Source organism: Convolutriloba macropyga, chromosome 8 (genome assembly GCF_964194025.1).
Source record: "Convolutriloba macropyga chromosome 8, txConMacr16.3, whole genome shotgun sequence".
Lineage (NCBI taxonomy): Eukaryota > Metazoa > Xenacoelomorpha > Acoela > Convolutidae > Convolutriloba > Convolutriloba macropyga.
The window spans coordinates 64,143,297-64,168,984 of NC_134475.1; the positions used below are offsets into that span (position 1 = coordinate 64,143,297).

Below are 25,688 nucleotides of genomic sequence, written 5' to 3' on the forward strand. Positions count from 1 at the left end.
TTACAACTTAGGATATTCTTAACTTCAATCAAAATTGAAGTTACATTCTTTTTAATACGTTCAAGCAACTAATTGTTTCGACGCAATCTTTGGTCAATTGGAACAGAGTGAAGAAGCAAGCTGACGTAAAACTCGAGAACCAGGCCGTGAAGACTGGGCTCCGCTGAGATTCTTGAGCAGCCGCAAGATATGGAGTGAAAATTAACTGCAGCTCGAACAGCGGCAGCGCCTTAGATCCTGTGATAGCTTGCCAACGTTGGAACCACAAAGCGACGGCATCCTTTAGTTATACAACAATTGCGACGTAATTAGCGGAAACATCAACTTCCGCGCAGTAATTTTTGCAATGTACCTAACTTTTCCGAATAGATTGAATGTTCCAGAATTAATGCATATGATTTGATGTTGTTTGTTTCGGATACGTTGCACTCGACAAGATCAGGTTTTGTTACACCGCATTTGACCGAATATACCATCGTTGACTTCTGATTTAATTGCTTCAAAGCCGCGTGTCGCTGTAGCTGATATGCAGATAATATATTACTAAAATTTTACTTTTTCTCCGCTTATATACTTTCGAGTCCCATATCAAGGAATCCGCGGGCAATCAAATATTTCAAGGCAATTCCTCCTTGGGTTTCATCGTGGATGCCCATTGAACCGTTTAAGAGTCGTTGACGCCGATGAAAAAGTTCATGGAATAGTTGTCTGTCATATTTGTTCTCCAGGTAAAAACAAAATGTTAAAACTTTGGAGCTCCAAGGGCGAGAAGTGCAATTCTGCAAAAAAATTACTTTGGTAAGCGGACACATGAAAACGTTTGGGATGTCAAATGGTAAAAACCACTGCCACAAAGTTTGCAGATAATCTGTTCAGTCTATTTAAGGGCCAGAATTTTGAAATGCGCAGTAAAAATATTTTTTTGAGAAACTGTTTTCCAACTTGTTTTCTATTTAAGTATAATAGAAACTAAATGACTTAATTGGGCGTCATCGAGGTTTTAATTACGGGCATCTTCTAACGTCTCTCAGATTTTTTTATCTCTCATTTGAGGCAGTTTTCAAAATATGATATTACTCTGTGGTAGAACACAATGACATCGAAGCGTTTGTTTTAAAAAAATGTAGACTAAATAGTAACAAAACATGGTACATGTATCAGAAATATAGCATTCATTGACAGTTTTCTACATATTTCCCATGTTTCAGATTTTGAGCCCATTTTCTGACAAAAACCCATTTTAAAATGTAACGTTACCAACTCCACTCGCGAGGAGAAAAAAATGTTGATCAAGTCGTTTCTTTCTTCTTTGGTTTTCCAGAGCCGGAATAAGTCAGAAATTCGTTGTACGGAATCTAATATAAACATTAGTATGCTAAAGCTGGCTAAGTTTGTCTCAGTAAATGTTGACCAAAAAAATTATTGTCGAATGGAATGAGCAGGAGCAATGGAATACAATAGTTAAATATATGGCGCATTATCAAAATGCCACAGTTCGCCGACTATGATGCGATAGAACAGGTAAAGAGATCGAAGACGAGTCATTTGTTTGGAGAGACCCAATTTTGTTTACGATAAGATTCTCTCTTCACTTATAATATGAGTTTGTCAAACATTTCCGATACTACTTTGGTCCAGGCCTAGACTAATGAAATCCAAATAATCTAGTAGGCAGAGGGTTCAATTTTGACCAGAATTAAACATTCGAGCTTCTTAATTAAGTTCCAGCAAAAGTCTTTTCATGGATCGAGCAAAAGACTTTTTTTTGGTCAAACATGGTCTTCTCATTAGCTTTTTGCACCGAACCTGGCCTTTTCATGGGTCGAGATAAAAACTTTTCATAAGCGTGATTTCTTGCAAATGTGGTATTTGCGGGTGCACATAGTAAGGCAGCAATGGAACCAGAAAAAACAGCATTGCATCACTGCAATGCAACTTAAAACACAAATTGATTAGTCTGGGAAATTCCAGACTCATGAAAATAATTTTGCTCTCAACCAATGAATTGGCAATAGCTCTGCCCACTTTTCACTCTTCTATAACTTAGTCACAGAAAACTCCAGTGCAGCGCCCAATTTTGCTCGACAAAAACTCCAAATTAATTTTCGGGCTGAAAAATTGACCAAAGTGGGGAACAAAGTGGGGCCAAAAAATTGTCCAAAAATTTGGTTCGCGCAAAGGTCAAAGGTGAGTAAGAAAATCTAGGATAAGTCTAGGGTTAGTCTAGGATATTTATAAGATAATAATTAGGCCAAAACGTCTCCTAATATATGTGGAGCTCAAAAACTAAAAACCACACTGACCGTCGTATTCAAATTTGTTATAAAAAAACTGGTGAAATATTCCGGAGAAAGGAGTGCAGTTAGGGTCCCTGGGCTTCAAAGACGAGGAAAAACATGATTAACAAATTTATGATTCTTAAGATCTCAATTCGCGTTCAATTTTTCTGAAATATTTAAATTTGTGAAAAGAACAATTAAAATTTGAGTTTTGTTATATTTGTGGACTCATTTGAAAAAAATACCCGAGCTTTAGTTAAAAGAGGGGGATATCATTTGAACTGCACGCTAACGATGATCATTCTGAGAAAGTCACGTATCATCGAAAAACGAGCAATTCGAATTCGAATGATGGAAAATTTTTGAAAATTCAAATGGTTGCGCGAATAAAATTTAGAAGCCAAGCTGTAGAGGTCGAAAAACATTAGAACTTTTTAAAACTACGGACCTTTGATCAAGGTAGCTCAATAAAATCTGGAAGGAAGAAGGACTGAAAGTTGAAAGTTAATTAACTTTTTTTGTAACGTTGTTTGAGGCAATTTATAAAAATTTTCCAATAACAGGTAACAGTGGGCAGCAAATTACTGCTTTCAACGACTTTAAATAAGCTGCAAACAATTTCTAGGTTGACTTAGAAACAGCCGCAAAAAATGATTTTTAGATATTTTCAGAAAATTATTAAAAAACCAAAAAAGCTCATCATTCAATGACATTTAATTGAAAAAATACCGTTAAGGCTGAGAATGAAAACAAACAAATTGAGGCACTTCAAAGTTGTAATGACTACCTCAGTTTGCAGTTTTGAGATGAAAAAACTGGCAGTTTGCAGGTTTGAGAAAAAAAGGGACACATAATCTATGTACTTATGTTTTATGATAACTTTCTATCAATCGAACAAATAAAACAAAAACCGTTGTTATAAAATCTTTGCAAAGTCCGCAACGTTATTTTTTTTATACAAGCCATCACATTGTTTTAAAATTAAAATTGGTTTTATTGAACAAAATTATGTCTGAATTTCGCAACAAAGGTATTTAACCAAAAAAAAATTAAAGACAAATTTGAAACGAAAATGATGAATCTGTCATTATTTGGAGATAATAATTTAAAAATTGACTTTTTTCAATTGCCTTTTTCCATTAAAAACAGTAGAAATATAGCTGATTGAACTAAGAACGGGCTTGTGAAAGGTTTTCTCTGAATGTTTTTTTTCATTTGTGACATTTGAATCCGAAAAGGCATTGCAAACAGAATACGTTGATAGTAGCTTGGCTAAATAATTTATCACAGAACTAGATTGATCGAATATTATTTTTCAGAAAAAGTTAAAATTAATTGATACGTTTCATCAAATCTTTCAAACATTAAATATTTTTTTAAATATTCTCCTCGGAAAAAGTGATTATAACTTTTTTAAAATGATCTAAATAATAGCCATGGCTGTACAAACAGGATGGAAAACGCTGATTTAGTTGGAAGCTAAAAGTCATATCAAATTTTAGAAAATTAGTTTGTTTTCATTGCGGTAGTATCTACAATAAATTTTGTTGGGTGTTTAAGCGTTCCAATTTAGAAATTACTAAAAAATGTCATTTGTTTTGAAAAGGACTGGGTTATGTTTCATTTCCATCAGAGGCGAATTTTGATTTTTTTTTCTCAAAGATATATATCAATATTTTAAGAAAAATTTTCAAAAAAATGTCGTTTTAAAGTTTTTTGAACTCCAAAGCCACGACAACACTTTTTTGTGTAGTTAGTACAATAAATTCAATAAATATTTAAAGAGGAGAACAATTTAATGAGAACAAATTTTACTGTCAATTTTGTTGAGAAAATGAGGAAAACCACTATTGTTGATACAAATTTCAAAAAAAAGAACAGGTTTTTTTTTAGAAAACGTAAAAAGCTCTAAAATAAATCATGAGAAGAACATTGGTACAATTTGTTTTCTAAGTCTCTTTGCCCTTGACAAGATCGAAATATTTTAAAGATCACATCTGACGGCAAATAAACAATAAGTTCCCGCTTTTTCTATAGTAGCAACTTAATATACTTCATACTAAAGCCTCTATTCTCTCACCACTCACTATACTCCTCAAAGTTCTTCGCAAACAAAAAATTGGAAAAAAATGCTGAGCAAACAAACTGAACGACATTTTGACGCAGAATGGAAAAAAGAGAGTAACACGTGTTAACCGCTTGAAAAAAACGTATATTTCCATTTTTAGTTTTCTTCTTTTGACATGTTATGTATTTCAACACTTGTTCAACATTTCTAAAGAGTTTATGTACTACTACAATGAGTAGTGATGGTAGTGTGTGTACAAACGCAGCAAATCCAGTTGAACGCTCTTTGTGACAAAAAAAGAGAGAACGTATATCTGGCTGGTACCGCTGGTAGTGTGAATTTCGATCCTTGAAAAACGCTTCAGGTTAAACCGTCCACATTTTCCTTGTTATCCCATACTTGTTTACTCTGCTGTTAAGTACACTTTACTCGTTTTTATCTGCTACGATGAAATGGTTCAAGGTTAGTTGTTTGCTATCTTTTTTGGCTCAAATCCTGACACCTTGTCAACATATCCGATTTCAGTATATTTGGATGTTTTCAATTTAAGGCAAGGTTTTTTCTGAAAACTATATAACGTTCCATATATAGTGATGAAAAGTAATTCCGAATAACTTTTCGTTGACACATGCTCAACATTTGTACACATTGTGAACAGTTTTGAGTGATGCAGATTTCGAAGTTAGGACAAAAATTTTTTATTGACAAATATTAATATTCAGAAATCAAGTTAGTAAAAGAGAGCTGCAAATCAGAATAATTATTCAACACCAAATAGGTTTTTGAAGACTAATAAATATATTTGCAGGATTCAATTGATAATCAACTATGGTCATGAGCTCAACACATTGGCAGTTTAATTAATAACGTATCAGCGGTTCATTGCACATCTAAACATGTCTCTGATAAAACAATTTCATAATCAGTAGATCGATTTCAATTCGTTTCAAATGTAAAGTATAAAGCAACGTATAGCGAGAAATCAATAATAACAACGCATTAAGACTATAACGTATTAAGTATAGTTCGTACATAGCAACTAGTGAGAGTTTAGACGGCAAGGTTTTTTTTGATGCTCTTTTACTGGTTTCTTGTCTGATGTCATTGATGTCAGAATCAGTTAATAATCGATCAACAATCGTCTAGAGAACCTAAAAATATTAAGCCTAAAACCGCCTTATTCGATACATATCATGGTATTATTTACTTAAAATTAGGTTATACGAACTTTTCCGGAACTTTTTGTGTATATTAGACGCAATTCTATACGTAATTTAAATACTCGATTCTGATTGGTTAATATTCTCGCTTAGATTTATTTAGTTACTAACATCCTCCGCCCCAGAAGAAGATGCTGGGAGAATTGGTACTAATTTTACAAGCGGGCGAACGAGCGATCCGGAGGACGTGCGCAATACGGCGGAGCGTGCGACGCTGTCGGAACCGTAACGAAGTTCAGTGATCCGAGCAGTGGGGTAGTAACCCCTTGGGTTGGTCTCTTCAACTACCCAAACCAAATCACCGGTCTTAAGGTGATGCTCGGCAGGCGTCTGCCACTTGGAACGTCGGTTCAGCGCCGGTACGTATTCTTTGATCCAACGAAACCAAATAGCGTTAGCGTAAGACTGCGCGCGGGCGTAACGTTTACGGTGATCAAACTCATCTACGCCAATGATGGACGGGAGACTACGTGCTTGGTTACCGAGGAGAAAGTGATTAGGTGTTAATGCTCCTAGGTTAGACGGTTCGGCGCTTACGGGCGTTAGCGGACGTGAATTAAGTGCATGTTCGACCAGACAAAAAGTGGTACTTAAAACCTCATCCGTGAGGCGACGCGTTCCAAGGATTGTGTAAAGTACGCGCTTGAAACTACGTACTAGCCTCTCCCAGATGCCACCTTGTTGTGGCGCACTGGGCGGATTGAACCTCCACTTAATGCCTTTGTGGGCAAGTTCGACGGCGATGTTGATGGTATTCCACTTCTCGATATTCTCGTGTAGTTCTTTTTCCGCGCCAACAAAGTTAGTGCCATTGTCTGACCAAATGATGGCAGGTGTACCTCGACGGGAGACAAAACGCTCCACTCCCATTACACACGAACTGGCGTCCATGGAAGGAACAATTTCGACATGAACGGCACGAGTAGTTAAGCATGTGAAGAAGAAACCCACCTCTTCTCGGTAGTCCTACGTACAGTAACATAAAACGGGCCGAAGTAGTCGACCCCGGTGTTCGTGAAGGGAGGAGACTGGTATGCGAGTCTTTCTACTGGGAGGTCAGCCATAATGGGTTGAATAGTGGCAGCGCAGAACATTCTGCACGTGACGCAGTTGGATTTATTTGAACGCAGTGAGGATCGTAACTTAAGGATGGTATAACGTTCTTGTACTTTAGCTCGCAGGTAGTCATAACCTTGATGATGATGTTTAACGTGGGTGTGATTGAGGAACAACTTTACAAATGCATGGCGTGCGTCAAGAACAATAGGATGTTTTACATCAAAGTCAACTTCGACCAACCGCTTGATGCGGCCTGCCGATCGGATAAGACTATTTGGCCCAAAAAAGGGAGAAAACGGGGCAATACGGCTACTCCGTTTGACGGTTTTGTTTTCGAGGAGATCTTTTCTCTCCGCATTAAATGACTCCCCTTGGACAAGATACTGGAGATGACGCTCGGCTTCTTCAAGCTCCGTGGGGTCTATGATGCTACCATCGGCATTACGGTAACATTCGTGAGAGGTAACAAGCGGAGTGCGTACGCTGTTATCCGTAGCAACTTCTGATAAGAACTGTACTTATCGAAGAGAATTAGTTGCGGGGGCGGTTCCTTAGTTGACTTGGTTACGGATGCGGCCAATGATGTATTGGTGTCGTCAGTTTCCTTAGTCACTATTCCAAGTTTGATGTTTTTAACTACTTCGATGTTTGGCTCGAACGGGAATTCTTTGGTTCTTAAGAAATCTGGACCCCTCACCCAGCTACTTGATTGCAAAACCTCAGCGGACATACCACGAGTACCGGCATCTGCTGGATTATCGCTTGAGGCAACGTGGTTCCATTCGTCAACGCTAGTGTGTTCTAAAATCTCGCATACGCGGTTTGCAACAAATATTGGCTGCTTGCTTGTGGAGTTGAGCCACTGCAAGACAGTAGTGCTGTCAGACCACATATAAACTGTGTTGACATGCACAGTAAGGGCTCGACAGATATCTTGTTTCAACCGAGCGGCCAGTAAAGCAGCTTGCAGCTCTAGCTTTGGGATTGTCATCACCTTCATAGGTGCTACACGAGCTTTACCCAGGACAAATGCAAGCTCTGTTTTTGGCCCACTAGAAGTGTTTACTTGAGCTCGGAGAAATGCAACAGCGCTGAAGACCTCTTGGGAACTATCGCCAAACATGTGTAGTTCCAGGTGTTTAAAGTTTCCCGAAAAGTAGCTCCTAGGAATAGTGATTTCTGCAAGCTTGGGTAGTTCTACACTCCATTCGAGGAACCTTTCAACAGTGTCTTTTGGTAATTCTTCATCCCAGTGCTGCCCGCTGACACGCCAGATGTCCTTTAGTAACAATCGGGCACCAACAGTAAATAGTGCCACTAGGCCGATGGAATCAAACACCTTAGACACTAGGCTCAATACCAAGCGTTGTGTTAAGGACTTAGTTACTGTACTGGAGGTACCCCGACTCACAACTAGAGTATCATTGTTGTGATCCCATTTCAACCCAAGCACGTGCGAAGAATCCTCCTTAGATGAGGCAATTACTTTTGGTTCGGTAGACTAAGTTGACCCATCAATTCGATCAGCCAGATTTGGTACTTTGCTTACAAACTTAGTAAGCTTGAACCCACCTAGATGGAGAAGATGTACCAACTCCTTCGATCTTTTGAGAGCCCTCTCAGGTGACTCCACCGAATCCAAGTAATCGTCCATGTAGAAGTTTCCTAGGACGGCTTTGGTTGCTTCCGGGTACTGATTAACATTGTCTCGGGCCGTGCGTTTCAGTGCATAGTTAGCGCATGTGGGCGAGTCTTTAGCCCCGAATATATGGCGCGTGTATTGATATACTACAGCATTTGTTGTGGGGTCCTCCCGCCACAAAAAACGCAGTGATGGCTGGTCCCAATCAGGGACACCCACTTGGAGGAACATACCCTCGATATCTGCGGACACGGCAAACTGATGTTGACGGAACCTAAGTAGTACGTGGATTAGATTTTGGAGCAGGTCAGGGCCAGTGAGCAAAGATTTATTCAAAAAATTACCGTGGAACTTTGCTTCACCATTTAATACCCTACGCACTTTTCCCGGTTTGTTCGGATTGATTACGGGATGGTGTGGTAGGTACCACTCTCTATCCGACCGCTGCTCTACCTTGTGAGCATCAGGGACTGTAATCAAGTATTCTTTTTCCAAGTCTTCACGGATGGTATTAGCATAAGTTTCTTTCAATGATGTATCTCTCGATAGCCGCTTTTCGAGAGACTTGAGCTGTACCTGTGACGAAAAGTAGTTATTCGGGAGCTGGGTGTTGTCATCAGCCCATAACATACCGAAATCGTATCTTTGGCCGTTATGGAAGGTTGTTGTTTCAAGTATTTCCTGCGCGCGAGCATCCGCTGCGGATCGTGGGTCAACTTGCTTGAACGCGCCGTATGATTCCATATCATACCAAGATTTAACCTTACAAGCTAATTCAAAATCCTGTTCAATATTGGCTTTGAAACACACCGAGACTAAACTTGAACTTGACGGGAGTGGGCCACTTAAAACCCAACCTATGGGCAAGCGGACAGCAAACGGTGAGCACTTTTCGTCGGCTGAAAAATACTCTAACGGGCGGATGGCATGGTAGACATCCTGTCCAAGCATCATCTCAATTTCTCCATAGCTATATTTTACTGGATCTAGAACTGCCAAATGTGGGTACGTTTCTTGCATGGACTTGACGTCAATGATGTCGGAACCTACGTTTAATGTTTCCCTCACGTAGGGACGCACAGTGAATGCTTCGAAGTCTTGATCTTTTTGAGGTGTCACAGTCAATTGAACCACCTTTATGTCTATGAGTTCTTCCGTGTTTATACCCTTGACGGTCAGTTTTAATGCGGTACCCTGCAAACCGAGTCTAGCTGCGAGACTATCGGACACCCAAGAGTTACTGCAAGCGGTATCGCATAAAACCAACGCCGTAGTACTAGTACCAGAAGAATTAGTAACTTTCAGTTCCGTGACCTGAAAGAGGCCTTTGACATCCGTCACGGAAGACAAAGTGGTTGTATTGCTTGGTTGCTGTTGACCAGTAGATTGCCTACTTGTACCTGCGTTCGATTTCGAAGTATCGATGTTGTTGTTTGTTGAGGGTTTAGCTGGAAAAACCCTTTCAGCTCCATGAAGTAAGGTGTTATGGGAGCTGTTGCAACCATCTTTCCTACACTTACGGGGACTTGGGCATTGCCTAAACATGTGTTTATCACGCAAACAAGAGAAACAGAGCTTTGCCTCAGCCACGACCTTGGCTCTCTGCGTGGGGGTCTTTTCCTTAAATACACGGCATTCCCACAACCGGTGGCTGCCTTTGCATACAATGCAACTGGAGATTGATGTTGACGGAGATCTCTGTTGCGGCTTGAGGTTACTCTTGTGTTGCGTATTTGCAGCAAATGCTTTCGAAGAAACTTTTGATCTTGTTACTGAGTTGTTGGTATCCTCAGTCCTTGCTTTAGTGGCGGTATTCTTCATTAAATCGTGCGCTTCGGCCTTCTCTTTTAACCATTCGTTGAAATCAAGAAGAGTAGGTTTGACCCAATGCTTTTTGACCGTGAAAAGTGACAATGACTCCTTCATATTGGGTGGTAGCTTCTGTACGGCGGTGTTGAGAAGCGCAGCACTCTTTAAATCCGAATCGTATGACAGCGATTTAAATACCCCGACAAGACTTGAAATGCACCCCGAGTAGTTAATGATGTTATCGCTATTGTGCATCTTCAATGGTGGAAAGCTGTTGAGTTTGTCCAAATGTGCACTTACGACCGCCTGTGGTTGGCCAAATTTACGTTCTAAGGTCCTCAGTGCATCTTTGTACATTGCGCCGCAGTAGGCAAACTCAGCTATAGCTGTTTTGGCTTTACCTGTTACGAGAGTCTTAAGGTATGTCAATTTTACATCATCAGTTAAGGACTGAGAGTCAATTGCGCTTTTAAATTGACCATACCATTCGTGCCACTGTAGAGGATCCCCATTGTATTGGGACAACTTCCATTCGGGTAGTGGGTCATTCCTCTTGCTAGATAAGGCGTCAGTGAATGCCTTAATCAAGCTTGCATTTTCAAATACTGGCGCTGGAGGCGTGGGATGCGGTGGGCCACCCCAGCACAATGGTATCGGAGCAGTATGTCCGTATGTTGGATGTATAACCGGCATGATGAAAGGTGGCGCGATGTTAGTAGTTGTACTAAAGGGGTTAACAGGGATGCTACAGTTTGCTGCGTGGTTGCTATTTGGATTATGTTGTGTACTCATTTGCAAGATGGGATGGCTGATGGTTGGGTTAGCTGTCTTTGGGGGTAGGTTAGATTGAACGTTATAGACGGTTGCATTATTTTTCGCCTGGTTTACGTTTGGGAGAATATTTTGAGGAAAACGCCACAAATTATAATCGGGGTTACGGTTAAGGGGAAGTTTGGGTGCGGTAAGGCAAGGTAACAGGCGGGCTTGAGGTGAATGGACAATGTTTTGTTGTGGAATGTTGCGGACGGATAAGTATGTTGCTGTGCTCGCTGGAGGGGGCGACGGAATCACGGGAGGCTGAGGAATAAATAGATGTTGAGATGGGATCGCGGGAGGCGGGTTCACGAGTGGGTTTAGAGGTGGAGGGACCTTATGCGGGGAATGGGCATTAGGGACTTGTGTTTGGTGTGGAATGTTACTTTGAGTGAGATTCTGTTGTTGTTGAACATGAGGCATTGACATATGTAATTGGCAAGGCACACTGGAGCTTTTCGGACCCAAGAACTGATTTACTTGTTGTTTTGTTGAAAAATCAGGTACAAAAATGGAGTTCGTTGGTGCCATAACGGGTGTCGGTGGCCGGGGAGGTTGCATAGATGGTTGAGGTGGTGGGAGTGCGACATTTTGTACGTCGACTGGTACTTGGTTCACTTCACCACTGCCTGAGGGACTATATGCCCTTTGATCAATGAGTGATTGCTGCAGTTGAGCCTGGAGATATTCCCGATACAAAGCTTCCTGTTGGGCAACAGAAATCGCAACTCCTGGCCGTGCTTACTGAGAAAGCATTTCAAGATGATGTAAGTTATCGGCAACATTACTTGGGTTTTCTGGAGGAATACTAGGGGAAGTATCTTTAACAGGAGGGTCGGCGGTTGCTGAACCAGGACGAGAAAAGTTTAACTCACTTGAATTACCTGCTGGAAACGAATTTACCCAATCCTGAACAAGTCCCTGACTTCAATCTGATCCCCTATCTTTAAACAAACTCAGTTCACTTGAGTGGTGACTAAACAATGAATGATTATCCATTAAATCAGCCTCATCTAATTTAGCTGCTGCAACACGCTGGCGGTGGTCTTCCTCCAATTCTTGAAGTGCCATCTCTTCCATTTGTATTTCAAGCTCCTTTTTTCTCATGACAATTTCGTGTTTTTGTTTAGCGAGGCGCATGGCAGCTTGTTCTTGTTTCTCGGCCTCTTCGCGTTTTAGTTTTGCCATGAGAAATTCTTGTTTACGCTGGCTAGACATTGATGATGTTGTTCGGCGTGAACTTCTCTTAGATTGGCCTTGAGGATTAACGCCCTCACATACGGTGTCTCGGTCAGCAACTGAGTCAATATAGCTTCTAGCCGCAAGCAAGAGTTTATCATTGTTCTTGGTTTTATCATCCAACCATTGCTCAAGGACAGGGTAAATTGAACCTGGGTTTTCCGCTTTACTGGCCAAGTCAAGTAGTTCTTCATTCTTCTCCACCAGTTTACTGAAAACATCCTTCAACTTAGAAACCAAGCGTTCAACCCTCCTGTCTTGACGATCTATGGCATCTGTGATGTCCCTATGGATGTTACGTAATTCATATTCCAAATTAGATCTTGCATTAAAGAGCTTTTTCGATTTATCCTGCTGTTCGGCCATGATATTGAATTGACTAGTTTATCAATGTAGCGTAACTTTCAACCAAACACGTGGAATGCGGGTTATACCGAACCCAAATGACGACGACTTGATAATCAAGACGTCGAAGAGCAGAAAACAAGTTACCGAGTAATGAATTACTCGGCGAAAGTGAGTAAGAAATTATAGAGTGCGTCTAACGTGCTTGAAAGCAACGTGAGACTAAACAGGAACACAGGCAACCGGGGAAAGAGGACTGGGTGGACGAAGTAAGACGAAACGGGAAACGAAGCGGACGGGGCGGGAAGGACGGGCGAACGGCGCGCAAGGCAACAGGGAACGGAACGGAACTGGCAAAAACGCGGGTAGTAAACGGGCGACGCAACAGACGGGACGGAAACGCTGAACGAGCGACGCACGAAGAAACGAGACGGGCAGAACGGAGGCGTTGAGCGAGTAGCGCGCAACGAAACGGAAAGGCGGGTTGGAACGGGTGGGAGACGATTACGCAGCGAGCGGGGAGGTCGAGAACCACTATGTTAGCAGATCACAGCAACAAAATCAACCAAACAAACTAGCCGTAACTCCAGAACAAACTTAAGTCACACCCTAGGGAGAAGGAGAGATGCTACTGCAAGAGACAAACTAGCACAAGTCATTATGAGGCTTAACATATGAAAATAACAAACTAAATTACGGCAAATAGTAGTATACTAAAAGGATGAAAAGAGCAAGAAAATTACTAGCCGTAACTCCAGAACAAACTTAAGTCACACCCTAGCAATAATCAAACCTAAACAACCGATCAGCATACCAACAATATTAAACAAACTACAGCAAATATTAATTAATATGCAGCGCTTTTGTAGTCTATGAAAGCTGGAAAAGTGAAGAAACAATCTAGCCGTAACTCCAGAATAAACTTAAGTCACACCCTAGAAGGCAAAACCCTAAACCAACTAACATTCATACAGTTACACGCAAAAATACAGCAGCAAAAATCAATATACTACAACAGGGGTGCTAGTAAATTAGTAAGTTGGAAAAGTCCAGGAACCAACTAGCCGTAACTCTAGAACAAACTTAAGTCACACCCTAGAAAGCAACAAGACCAAAGCAACTAACCAGCATACTAGCTTAATCAACAAACTGCAACAAAAACAACAACATACTTCATCACATATGACATACTACATCGAAAATTGGAAAAGTAGCGAAGAAAACGAAAAACGAAGTTTTGGGAGAGCGACGTTTTTGAAGAAAAAAACGGAACACGTATAATTGAGAAGTTAAAGGACGAAAGGGACGCGGACGAAACGGTACATAAAAGAGCGACGAAAAAAATTATAGGGAGTCGATCAATTTTTTCTGTAGGCCGGAGGTTGTGAAAAATTTCACAACTTTTTCTGTGTAATGAGTTTCACTCAATTAACGAACCTCCCGTACTGAACTTTATTTTCGCACGTGTATTAAGATTTGCCAGGTCTTGTCCAAGTCTGACAAGTCTTAATTGTGTTATGGTCGTAGCTCTGAATCAGTACTGATATCTAGACTTGGAATTAGACTTGCCCGGTACTGATATTGACTTGGCGTTCAGTACGGGCTTCTTGTTGGAGACATTGATTTTCGACAACCTTGTCAAAAATTTATGCTTTTGTCCAATTTTTTTTCTAATTTTGGTCAACATATCTGCAAATTTTTGAATACGGAACGGTAATCCGGTAAATTGGACGGTTTTATGCTTGAAAGTACTGTTTATCAATATTCAATATTGGTGTTCTTTGTTTTCTTTTTTAATTTGCATCAAAATTGACCAAAAATTTTCAAAATTGGAAAAATAGCATAATTTTCTCGCGATTTTCTCTTTATCAGAGGTTATTCTTCGATATACGAACCGACTATATCAATTTTCTCGACTTTTTGGTAAATCTACCAAAAATTTTCAAAATCGATGTTTTTCGTCTCAAAAATTATGTTAGTGAGGTTAATGGTTACCGGTTACGAATAATTTTCACAGTAATTGTTTGATATTAATACCCCTGAATTATCGAAAAAATACGGGTTGGGTCTCTTGCCGTCTAAATCAATATTTACTTTAATTTACTGCCACAAAAATAATTGTTCTGTTCTTACAGTTTTGTCGTTTTCACAAAGACACTGATGCGGTTTAATCTATTGTAGTAAGCAAGCCATGCCACAGATCAACCTCATCAATTTTTTTCAATGTGTCGTCAAGAACAGGCCGTTGACCGTTCCTGAAAAAGCAGTTGTTGCTCGTTTCTCAACTTCTTTATCAGTCGTGTGTTTGCAATGACAAGCTCTCTCTTCACTGCAGCTTTCACGTCGTCTTGAATCCATTCCAAATCATTGTGAAACTTCGTCTACGAGCGGTGTGCACAAATATTCAGCTGTTTTTGCACACTCGGATGTCAATTTTTTGACACCAACGGATCCATCATTGTAATTTAAAGGTGTTTCAAGAAGCTGTAACAAATTGTCTGGAACTCAATAAATTGAACAGCACTGAAAATATGTGATATTCTAATCATAACTGTCAATTTCATCAGTTAATGACATATTCGTATGTCGACATTTACTCCTATTTAATAACCTAATTGCGACATTTACGCTAACAAATGGTGTTCGTAAGCGTCGCGGTACCAAAATGACTCTGATAAAACAATTTCATAATCAGTAGATCGATTTCAATTCGTTTCAAATGTAAAGTATAAAGCAACGTATAGCGAGAAATCAATAATAACAACGCATTAAGACTATAACGTATTAAGTATAGTTCGTACATAGCAACTAGTGAGAGTTTAGACGGCAAGGTTTTTTTGATGCTCTTTTACTGGTTTCTTGTCTGATGTCATTGATGTCAGAATCAGTTAATAATCGATCAACAATCGTCTAGAGAACCTAAAAATATTAAGCCTAAAACCGCCTTATTCGATACATATCATGGTATTATTTACTTAAAATTAGGTTATACGGACTTTTCCGGAACTTTTTGTGTATATTAGACGCAATTCTATACGTAATTTAAATACTCGATTCTGATTGGTTAATATTCTCGCTTAGATTTATTTAGTTACTAACAAAACAGGTGAAATGGGCTATTTTTGCTATTTGTTTTTGTTCTACACATTTTGGTAGGGTTGAAACAGTAACTCGAGATGAGGTATCATCTCAGGTATCCACTTGAATTGAGAAATTTATTGGGGTTATCTTAGGAAGAGAAATTCTCCTCCCCCACTTCACTGGGTAAGAATTCCGAGGTGCGCACTGGTTGAGGCCTAGTTTGTGTACTATTGCTAATTGGGCAGTCATGAGATCAAATTTGTGATCATTTTCAATCAGATGCCGATGATTGGGCATCTAATTTGAATAAAACGATTGCGGATCCCTGCATAACAGTAATTGAGAATGCATAAGCCAGTGGACTGAATGTTACCAAGAACCCTGAGCGCTGGAAACTTCTTTTTATCAAGGAATGTGTCATTCCATTCGAGCGTCTTGAGAGCTGTCTACAATAATGTTCCAAAAACGCCAGGGAACCAACATGATCCCAACGTCGCTAAGATATTTCAGCGTTTTGACTGTTTCTCTTTTCCCGGAAAGCATTGAGGGCGTACCAAACGAGGAAATAAAAATCCCCGTTTCCAGATTTTTGAACAACAAATGTTTATGTTCTGATTTTTGAAAGAAAATAGTTGCAACGTCTGCTGATTATAGGAGACCTCTCATTGGATCATGGCGTAATATCAAATCTCAAGGGCCACTGCATGAAACAAAATGATACCCCATGATATAAAGAGACCACGATTTTCAAAAGGGGGATTTATATCATAAACTGTGACAGCAAGATGATTTTTAACCGCTACCCAAAACTTGTCTGCCGGTAGGTGTAGCCGCCCTTTTTTTTACACTTTTTGATGAAAATGGCATTTTTGATCTAAGGACGAATTGCATCACAAAAACCGTCTTTGGTGCGTCAAAACGGTTTTGTATAATACCAACCGAGCAAACTGGATCATTCGACAACGATGTGATTGTCGATAAAATCCAAATTTTACGGAAATTAAAAATAAGCGGAAAATTTTTCAGCACCCAGTACATGGATGTTTTCTAAAAAATCTTCTTGATCATGCTATTTGAGTTTTTGATAGCATAAAAAAGCAGTTCAAAATTCTTGTTGCTCGGCTCTATACCTTGAATTTTCAGTACATTGAAAAAGCCTACAGCACACCATAGGCTTTTTCATCATTTTCATCATGTTCATCATTTTCTGTGTCTGTTAAAATCAATGACATTATCATGATACAGAACATGTCGAGAGCTTTCCTGTTTGTTCATCATATCTAATAAAAGCGGCGAAAAGCCAAGAACAAAAGCAGGCCACACTGCGGTGTCAAAGCATGGGCCCAATATCTCAATTATCTTAGTGGCATGTACATTGATAGCACCCTCAAATTGTTATGTGCCAAGCAATTCTTGGAATTCAAAAGCTGTTTTTTGGGCAGAAATTAACAAAACGCTGAACAAATTCACCATCTTCGATACGTTTTTCACCGGATTTAGTTTCTCTGTGCGCTGTCAGTGATGCATTTAACAAGCTTCTGAGTGCTGTAGGCTTTGGAATCTATCCCTCGCAGCAAGGTTTATCAATCCAGGTGTTGCAATTCATTTATTGGAGGACATTGGAGTAGTTCATTAGAGATGATCAGATACATTTTGAACAGCCTGCAGCGGCAAAGTTGCTTCATTCAACTGATTTGGTACGCTAATTAAGTCTTCAGTCTGGATCGTGGTTGGATTCTTCCTTTGAAATCAATTCTTTCGGTTAAAATTTTTTGAATGTTGCAATTCTGTCTGCTATGAATTTCACCCTGAAAGCAAACAAAATTTAGATGGGGCTGCAATTTTTTTTCTTCAAATTGTAATTTAACTTTTGTTTTTTTTTCACTGCAGCCGCAGCATACTCGTCAATAGTCAATCTTTCAAGTCTTCGTCAATAATCCTTCATCCGTCTCCTCCTCGTCGAATTTCTATAACGCTGCTGATGTTTTGTCGTTTCAACTTGAACATGCTAAAAGCAAAAAGTCTCATCCATTGTTAAATGCACACAGGCTGCGCGATGTGATACTCTGAAGCTGTTGACAACCATTGAGACAAATCGCACAGGTGTCTTTCTAAGTGTTCTCAGTAGCTAATCATAATGAGAATAGGCAGAAAACAAATCAGAGCAAACATCATTGATCAAAATTAGGCCTTTTTTAACTTGCTACGTATCTGGTGTGCGCTGTCAAACAATAATTTATTATAGGTTGCCTTTTTGGTCAAGGGAGAATAAAAATATTCCAACTGGATCTTGGAAACCCACATTCTTATCGTTTATAATTTTTGATGCGTCTCCTGTGTCAATCCGGTTGAACATCCAGGTCGCATATTTTTGTTTAAGGGAGCCACCAACGTCGGAAGATAAACCACACTGTTCTTTAACCATCAAATCTATCTTGAATGCACTTTTTAACGTTAATAGTTGGATTGTTAATTTCTGGTTTAGATTTTTCAAAATGAGTAAGTTGTCCTAGTCAAGACCAGATGGTTATCTTGCAAGATCTTCCACGATTCTTGCAAAAAATGGTTATATTGCACGATCTTGCAAGAAAATGATTATCTTGCAAGATATTGCAAGACGATGGCTATCTTGCAAGATCTTGCAAGAAGAATGGTTATCTTGCAAGATTCTTGCAAGTTCGTTCCGATAGAGCTCTGCTATCATTGGTTGTTTTAGACGCATTACCTCTCATTTAGCTCAAACTATTACCAAAATACAGTGGAATGAGTTTTCAGAGATCAATTGAAACAAAATTTATACCAGATATCTGTATTTTATTTCAGCCGTTTCATGAATATTTCAGCAATTTTATCTTGAGCGGAAGAAAAAGTTGATGCTATTTTGGTTGTAATTATGTATCACAATGTAAAAAAATTGACGGGAAGCATTGTTCGCGTCTCATTTTGATCTTGTTTGATCATGTTCCATTTATTTGCATATTTGCAAGATGGATGGTTATCTTGCAAGATTCTTGCAAGACAAAGGGTTATCTTGCAAGATCTTGCAAGATTTTGGAAGAAAATCTTGCAAGACGATGTGTCGTCTTGCAAGATTTTGCCAGAATCTTGCAAGATCTTGCAAGATAACCATTTGTTGTCGACTGGGGGGTCCAAAAGTGTCTTGCTCGTAATTAGAACTGCGTGATAAAATTAGGGGAACAAAGTTGCAGAACGCGGTGAAAACACATTTCAGTCGTGCTATATCGGCGAGGTTTACCAAAAAATATACAAAAAATATCCCAAATAAAATTGAACATTGAAAAAAGAGGTGTGGGTTTAAAATAGGGTCCCTAAATTTGCAAAAAATGGCTATCTTTTTTCAACAAACAGTAAACTGATTTGCTGAAAACATCCGGAGCCGATAATAATCGTACTTTAATTTTTTCATTCGTAAATTCTTGTCATGACTTGCCATCCAGGATTCACGTAGCCAGGACAAAAACACTTTTTTGACTTGATCTTGAAAGGGGAACTGCTATCTTTAATGATCACTATCAACTGTAGAAAATACATCAATTCTGGACCTTTTTTAGTAACTTATTTCGACCATGATCTACGCGTATAATTTCTATGCATGATTTGATATGCGAAATAGGAATAAGTTTTCGGCTGGAAAAGGCACCACACAGCGAAACTTAACTATCTTCAGTTCTTCTGTCGATCATTGCGTTGCAAATGGCCCATTTTGTAATTTTGAGGCTTTTGGGACCTGTCATGAACAACAGTGTCAACACTTCTCATCAAATATGTTTAATTTGCGTGAAAATTTTGCACGATGAAAATAGATAGGTCAACCGACACGATCTTAAAACACGGTCGTGAACAAAACTGAACTTTTTAAGTTTATTTTCTTCAAGAAATTGTTAGCTGTAGCTTGCCTAGCTGTAAACAAATGCTTTTTATTCAAAAGATGGATGGAACTATTCTGTTTTCTCCCTTCACACTCGTTTTCTATGCCCCCTTTTCTTTTTCATGCCCCCCCCCCCTAACTACAAATTATGTAATGCTATATAGCTTATTACTATGCCCACCAAGCTGGGGTAGCCGAAACAGAATAGATCCCAAAAGATTCTGATATTTCTCATATGGAAACAATTGAGTATTTTTATAACTAGTAATAACCATTTCAGACGATTTTCAACGGATCTTCCGGTAGTGTCAAAGGTGAGCCACAGACACCTCGCCACTTCCAGCGAACCCAAAGTGTGACTAGTATATTTGATGACACAGCTACAGCCCCACCCCAGATTCAGCCGCCAGACAAAGCAACTGCGCAATCCACACCTCCAGCACCATCTGAACCGGATATAAGCAAGGACGGAGAGGAGAAAGAAGATACTATGACATATATGACAGTTCCAGAGCAGACAGGTCAGGTCACTTTAAGCGTTGATTTCAAAGTCCACACTAAACAAAATTATGGTTAGTTATCTGAAACGTTAAGCCTTACCTTAATTTATCCAAATGAAAACGGAAAAAATGCAAAATAAACATGGAGAATCAGAAAAAGGGAATTAGAGTGAGATTGAAAGAATAAAAAAAAATCTTCATAAAATTTTGAGATTAGACGTCTTTGACGGCATATTTTATTAGTTCTGTTCTGGTGGTATATCTTATCAGTGACAACGATTCGATGCGTTCTAAACTAATATTTTTCATATTTTCAATTTATAGTTATTAAAAGTTATTAAAAGTCTACCTTGAGACCACCGTGAAAATAAAGGGGCTCTGCCTTAAATTTTACGTTAACTCCATAAAATTACCTTGAATTTTACGTTAGCAAAAAGGAAAACTAGCACGGGTGGGCTGGGCATGCTCTACCTCTCAGTACCACGGTTCTGAAAGCGATCTCGGTGATAAAAAAACCCATCAAAATAAGAAATCGAGAGTTAAAAATTCAGTTCAGAGAATTCAATTAATAAGTAAACTATCTTTATTTGCGTGTTAATCAAAAATCTTTCTTCATTTTTTGTTGCAGTTTTCAAAAAATAACATTTTCGAATCAAAAGTTTGAGTCTTGTCTCGGAAACTGCTGTTTCATGTACTTTCTTCTCTAACGAACTTCTTTTTTGAACTTCTTTCACATTCAGGTGGTGATTAAAAAATTACTGTTACTTACCAGATTTCACCACATAAAATGAATTCCCGATTGCCACTCACGATTCAATAGTTCATAACAAAAGGAGCAGTCTAGACTCACATTTGACACGCAGATCCTTTGATTATAAATGTCGACAAAGATTGTTACAATCTATTGTAGGTTACTGATAATCCCTCAAAAACAACTCAAACTCTCAGAGAATATGGCCAATCTCTTGGGAGTCTTTTTCAATGATCATCGACAGACACCCAAAAGTTTCTAAAACAAGCGGATTAAAAATGCTTGAAAATTTTTGTGTTATTTGCATTGGATTTTCGTTACTCTGCTACTTGGAGCGCCAATCTTTCCAATTGTCAATTGTTGTCCATTGTCCATTGCCAATTGTCCAAGATGTTGCCAATTGTCCAAGATGTAATGAAGAATGTCACATAGTCTGGTTTTGCTTCTACGTTTCAAGTGCTTCTTCTCTTAGAATTCAGAAAAGAATTCAGCGACCAAAAATCTGCAAACCCCGTTGCCTGAAATGATCATGCCTCGCGATTCCGTCTGCTTGACCGTGGTCGGTGAACATATTGTCTGCGTAGAAGTCTATGGTTCCGGTTCTGCAATGTTCATGAAGTTGCAATGAAAGTCCAGTGCGGTAATAGGTGGTATTGCAAGCAATGCTTCTGCTTGTGGAAGCGATAGTGACAAAAAGCGGTCCTTTTCTTTTTGTCTGTTTGCGTGACTAATATATCATTGAATGTTTTTGCATTGAAGGCTTTTTTTTGTTTTGTGTATAATTCACAATGCCGAGATACGAGATGACTGAAATTCGATAGAGTTAAAATTATTCATCTAGCAGAGGAAACTGAAGCTATACAGCCAATAAATGCATCTTTTACTTCATCCACAGATTTTTCTTATCCCTAATCTCATTTAATTGATCGGTAGGCCTGCTCAAGATCATGTTTCTTCTGACAAAATTGTAGCAATAATGTTTTCAAAAGTATTTTTTGCCGGTTTTGAAACAATCTTAATTATTTGAAAACTTTTTTGAAAAAAGTATTGCACTTTAGGGATTAAAACACTTAGACAAAACTAAGACAACGAAAAAAAGATTTCCAAAGCGCATTGAGCATAATCGATGTTAACAAGGGGTCCCAACAGTGCTGCTGATTTAATGGCTTGTTTTTGCGATCATAAGGCTACATGTTCTTGAATTCTGACAGCAGCAGCAAAGGCTTCAAGTCTCAGCTGTTTTTTTGCTGAGTTGATTTATCTACTTCTAGAATTTCAGAGGTTGACCAAAAGTCACCTTTGTCCTCAAAATTGGTTCTCTCTATCCTTTGCTTACAAGGGAGTTGCAGTGTTAGCTTTAAGTCATTTTTGGTCCCCAGCTGCAACGTAGTCCTCCAGATACCACGTTTTTTTCAGCTTTTCTCGCACATTCTGGGTGATTGATTGAATGATTGACAAAGGAAGTAATGCTAATAAAAAGAGGTCCTAATGGGTCCCATTGCTGCGTTCTAGTGATGATTTTGTCCAAAATGGCTGTGGCTCGTGTAACAAAAGAGAATAAAAGCCGCTATTCCAGTCATAAACTTGGTGACTGCATTCAGAAGACAGCTCTTTTCAACGGAATTGAAAGCGTTCCAAAACTGAAAGCGAACTCAATCTAGCAAATTAGTTAGAAAACCACCTTAAGAACAATAACTTTTACGCCTTTTGAATTCTTTTTGTGTCATGGTTAATCTTTCTTGATTTCAATGCGAAAACCAGATCTGTTCTGCCCCTCCAATGTTTTTATGCCCCCGTTACACGTTATGTGTTGTTATATAGAATGTTACTATGTAAGAAACGACACGTATTCGAGGGTCGTAAAGTTATATACGTAGTACTAAGTTGGGGGGGGGGTTAAAGTTATATACCCATATCCCAAAGATTTTGCAAGTTCTCGTACATATCTTGACGTTTTCTTGCCATGTAACATGAACCAGATCTTCATAAGAGTTACCATGTATCAGTATGATTGTTTTCAAGGTAAATCAAGCTTCATTTCATTGGCTAAACTCTCTCCGAAACTGGCCTGGAAAGATTAATCAAAAATTCAGTTGTTGCCAACATTTTTCAACATATTTTCTTATTTTATTCAACTCATGGTTTAAAGGGCTTCAATCTGATAGATTACAGAACAAGAGAAGAGAGATCTATTCTGTTTCGGACCCCAGTGTTTTTTATGACCCCCAGTAACAAATTATAGGTTATATAGCACGTTAATATGTAAGAAAATAGCACGTGCGCCTGGGGGTCATAAAAGATTCATGCTCACTAAGCTGGTGGTGGTGGTGGTGGGGGGGGGGGGGGGGGGGGACAGAATAGATTCGAAAAGAGTTCTCATGCTTTTTAGGGCGCAGACTGTCAGCGGGTAAACTGTTTTTTGACCCCAAAGAACACCAAAAGAACCCAAGAGCCAAGACGAAACTGAAGTCGCTCGCCAGTTCCGATGAACCCAACAGCGATCAACACTCAGGACCTGAGGGTATGTGAATTCAATTTAAGGAATTTGGAGAATTTCAGAAAACTTGGAAATATACAGGCTTCACGGTCATAAATACAAACCATTCAACTCTACTAAGGAAAAAGGCTACCCCAGTGATTCTGGAATTTTTATCGCGTAAGATCTGATAAGATGCTGACTAAGAATTTTTATCGTGTAAGATCTAATCAGATCTTACACGATAAAAATTCCTCTTATCAGATCTTACACGATAAAAATTCTGGTAAGAGGAATTTTTATCGTGTAAGATCTGATAAGACATCTTATAAGATAAACATTCCTCTTATCAGAATTTTTATCGTGTAAGATCTGATAAGACATCTTATAAGATAAACATTCCTCTTATCAGAATTTTTATCGTGTAAGATCTGATAAGACATCTTATAAGATAAACATTCCGCTTATCAGAATTTTTATCGTGTAAGATCTGATAAGACGGAATTTTTATCGTGTAAGATCTGATATGACATGTTTTAATTGTTTCATTATAACCGTATAACGTAGTCAAGGTCCTATGAAAGTAAAAAAATAATCGGTCAGCTAACCAATTATGAAACATGAAAATGCTTGTTGATTCTGTTTTGGCGGCAGTTTTATTGTGAGTCTTAACTGGGTACTATGGCTAAATTAAGCAGTCCAAGATAGTTTTGGTCTATGAAAAAATTTTCAATTTTGTTCGATAATCACCGATTCGGAGAAAGCCCCTGTCACTCAAATAATCTTTTTTTAAAATATCTTATAAGTCTTAAAAGACAGTATAAGATATTTTTCTCTTTGTTGCTCTGACATTTAAGTGTTGCATGCTGTAGTTTTTCGGCTACTGCTTGAGAGCAACTCTGAATTGTCTTCAATATTAAGAATATACCATACTTCAGGAATTTATATGAAAGGAAATTTTTATCGTGTAAGATCTTATAAGAGGAATTTTTATCGTGTATGATCTTATAAGAGGAATTTTTATCGTGTAAGATCTTATAAGACGGAATTTTTATCGTGTAAGATCTTATAAGAGGAATTTTTATCGTGTAAGATCTTATAAAAGGAATTTTTATCGTGTAAGATCTTATAAGACGGAATTTTTATCGTGTAAGATCTTATAAGACGGAATTTTTATCGTGTAAGATCTTATAAGAGGAATTTTTATCGTGTAAGATCTTATAAGAGGAATTTTTATCGTGTAAGATCTTATAAGAGGAATTTTTATCGTGAAAGATCTTATAAGACGGAATTTTTATCGTGTAAGATCTTATAAGAGGAGTTTTTATCGTGTAAGATCTTATCAGAGGAATTTTTATCGTGTAAGATCTTATAAGAGAAATTTTTATCGTGTAAGATCTTATAAGAGGAACTTTTATAGTGTAAGATCTTATAAGAGGAATTTTTATCGTATAAGATCTGATAAACGTTTTATCAGATCTGATAAGAAGATGCATCCCCTTACAGGCTATTAGCAAGATGGTTTTGTCAGAAGTTTGTCAGATCTTACACGATAAAAATTCCACAATCATTGGGTTATAGCAAAAAAAATATCCATATCAAAAATTATATATTTGAGCTATATTCAAATTTAGAACAATTTTCAATGCTCAATAGCATTGATGAAATCGGCCCATAATATTTTCTCCTCTTTCCGAATGGGCGAGTAAATATCCATAATCATGATTGAATTGGCTTATAATCTTTAGTTTCATTTAAGCTATTAACGATTTACGTTCTACTATGAGCTTTGAGAAAATTTGTATTGTCTAAATGTTTGTCTTGCATACGCCAAGAAACTGCTAAAGTGCAGCAACCCGATCTATTCTTTACGCCCATTTCATACCCTAATTTATAATTTATTTGCCTTTTTAAAACAGTATCGCAACCTTGTTAATCGAAAGTTAAAAAAGCACAAAATCAATTTTCAAAAGATTTTTCAAGAAAACTGAAACCTCAAAAGAGAAATGGAAATTCATTAAAAAAAATATTGGAAAGAAGAATAACAGTCCAAACATCACTGAAATTGATGAAAATAATCAAAAACGAAGGATAAAAAGTCAATATGTAACGCTTTTAACAGAGTTTTTACCGAAATGGGCATCTACAGAGGGCAGATTGTTCCATTGAACTTCAATAAAACAGAGCCGAATTATCAAGAGTTTAACTTTGGACCTTTTACTCTGAGAGAAATATATATAACTATTGACAATCTAATCTAGACAACAACAAAGCACCAGTGCCGGGATATATCAATACTTCGAAATTGAAATCCGGAAAATAAGCTATTGGAACGCATATTCAGATTTTATTTAAAAATTGAAAGAAAGCAAACTTTTTTCCAACAAAACTTAGAGATGCACACATCAAACCAATTTTCAAAAAAGATGCTTCTGTTTTAAATAATTATCGTCAAATTTCCTTAACAACAACTTTTGCAAAAGTTTTTGAAAGACTTTCGCTTAATCAGTTAGTTGA

The 25,688-nt window shown here is 38.3% G+C and overlaps 1 protein-coding gene across 2 annotated transcripts in view; it reads left to right on the forward strand.

Moving 5' to 3' along the window:
• The first annotated feature begins 245 nt into the window (after nt 1-245).
• Nucleotides 246-25,688, forward strand: part of LOC142344260 (uncharacterized) — a 54,129-nt gene continuing 28,686 nt past the window's right edge. The window contains exons 1-3 of one of the 2 annotated variants that reach the window (XM_075395828.1): nt 246-334; nt 19,725-19,965; nt 23,085-23,216. In XM_075395828.1, coding sequence (XP_075251943.1) covers nt 19,935-19,965; nt 23,085-23,216 — 163 coding nt within the window. In that variant the 5' untranslated portion in view covers nt 246-334; nt 19,725-19,934. Of the gene's footprint in view, nt 335-4,637; nt 4,810-19,724; nt 19,966-23,084; nt 23,217-25,688 lie in introns of those variants that run through there. The other variant, XM_075395827.1, reaches the window with a different exon arrangement.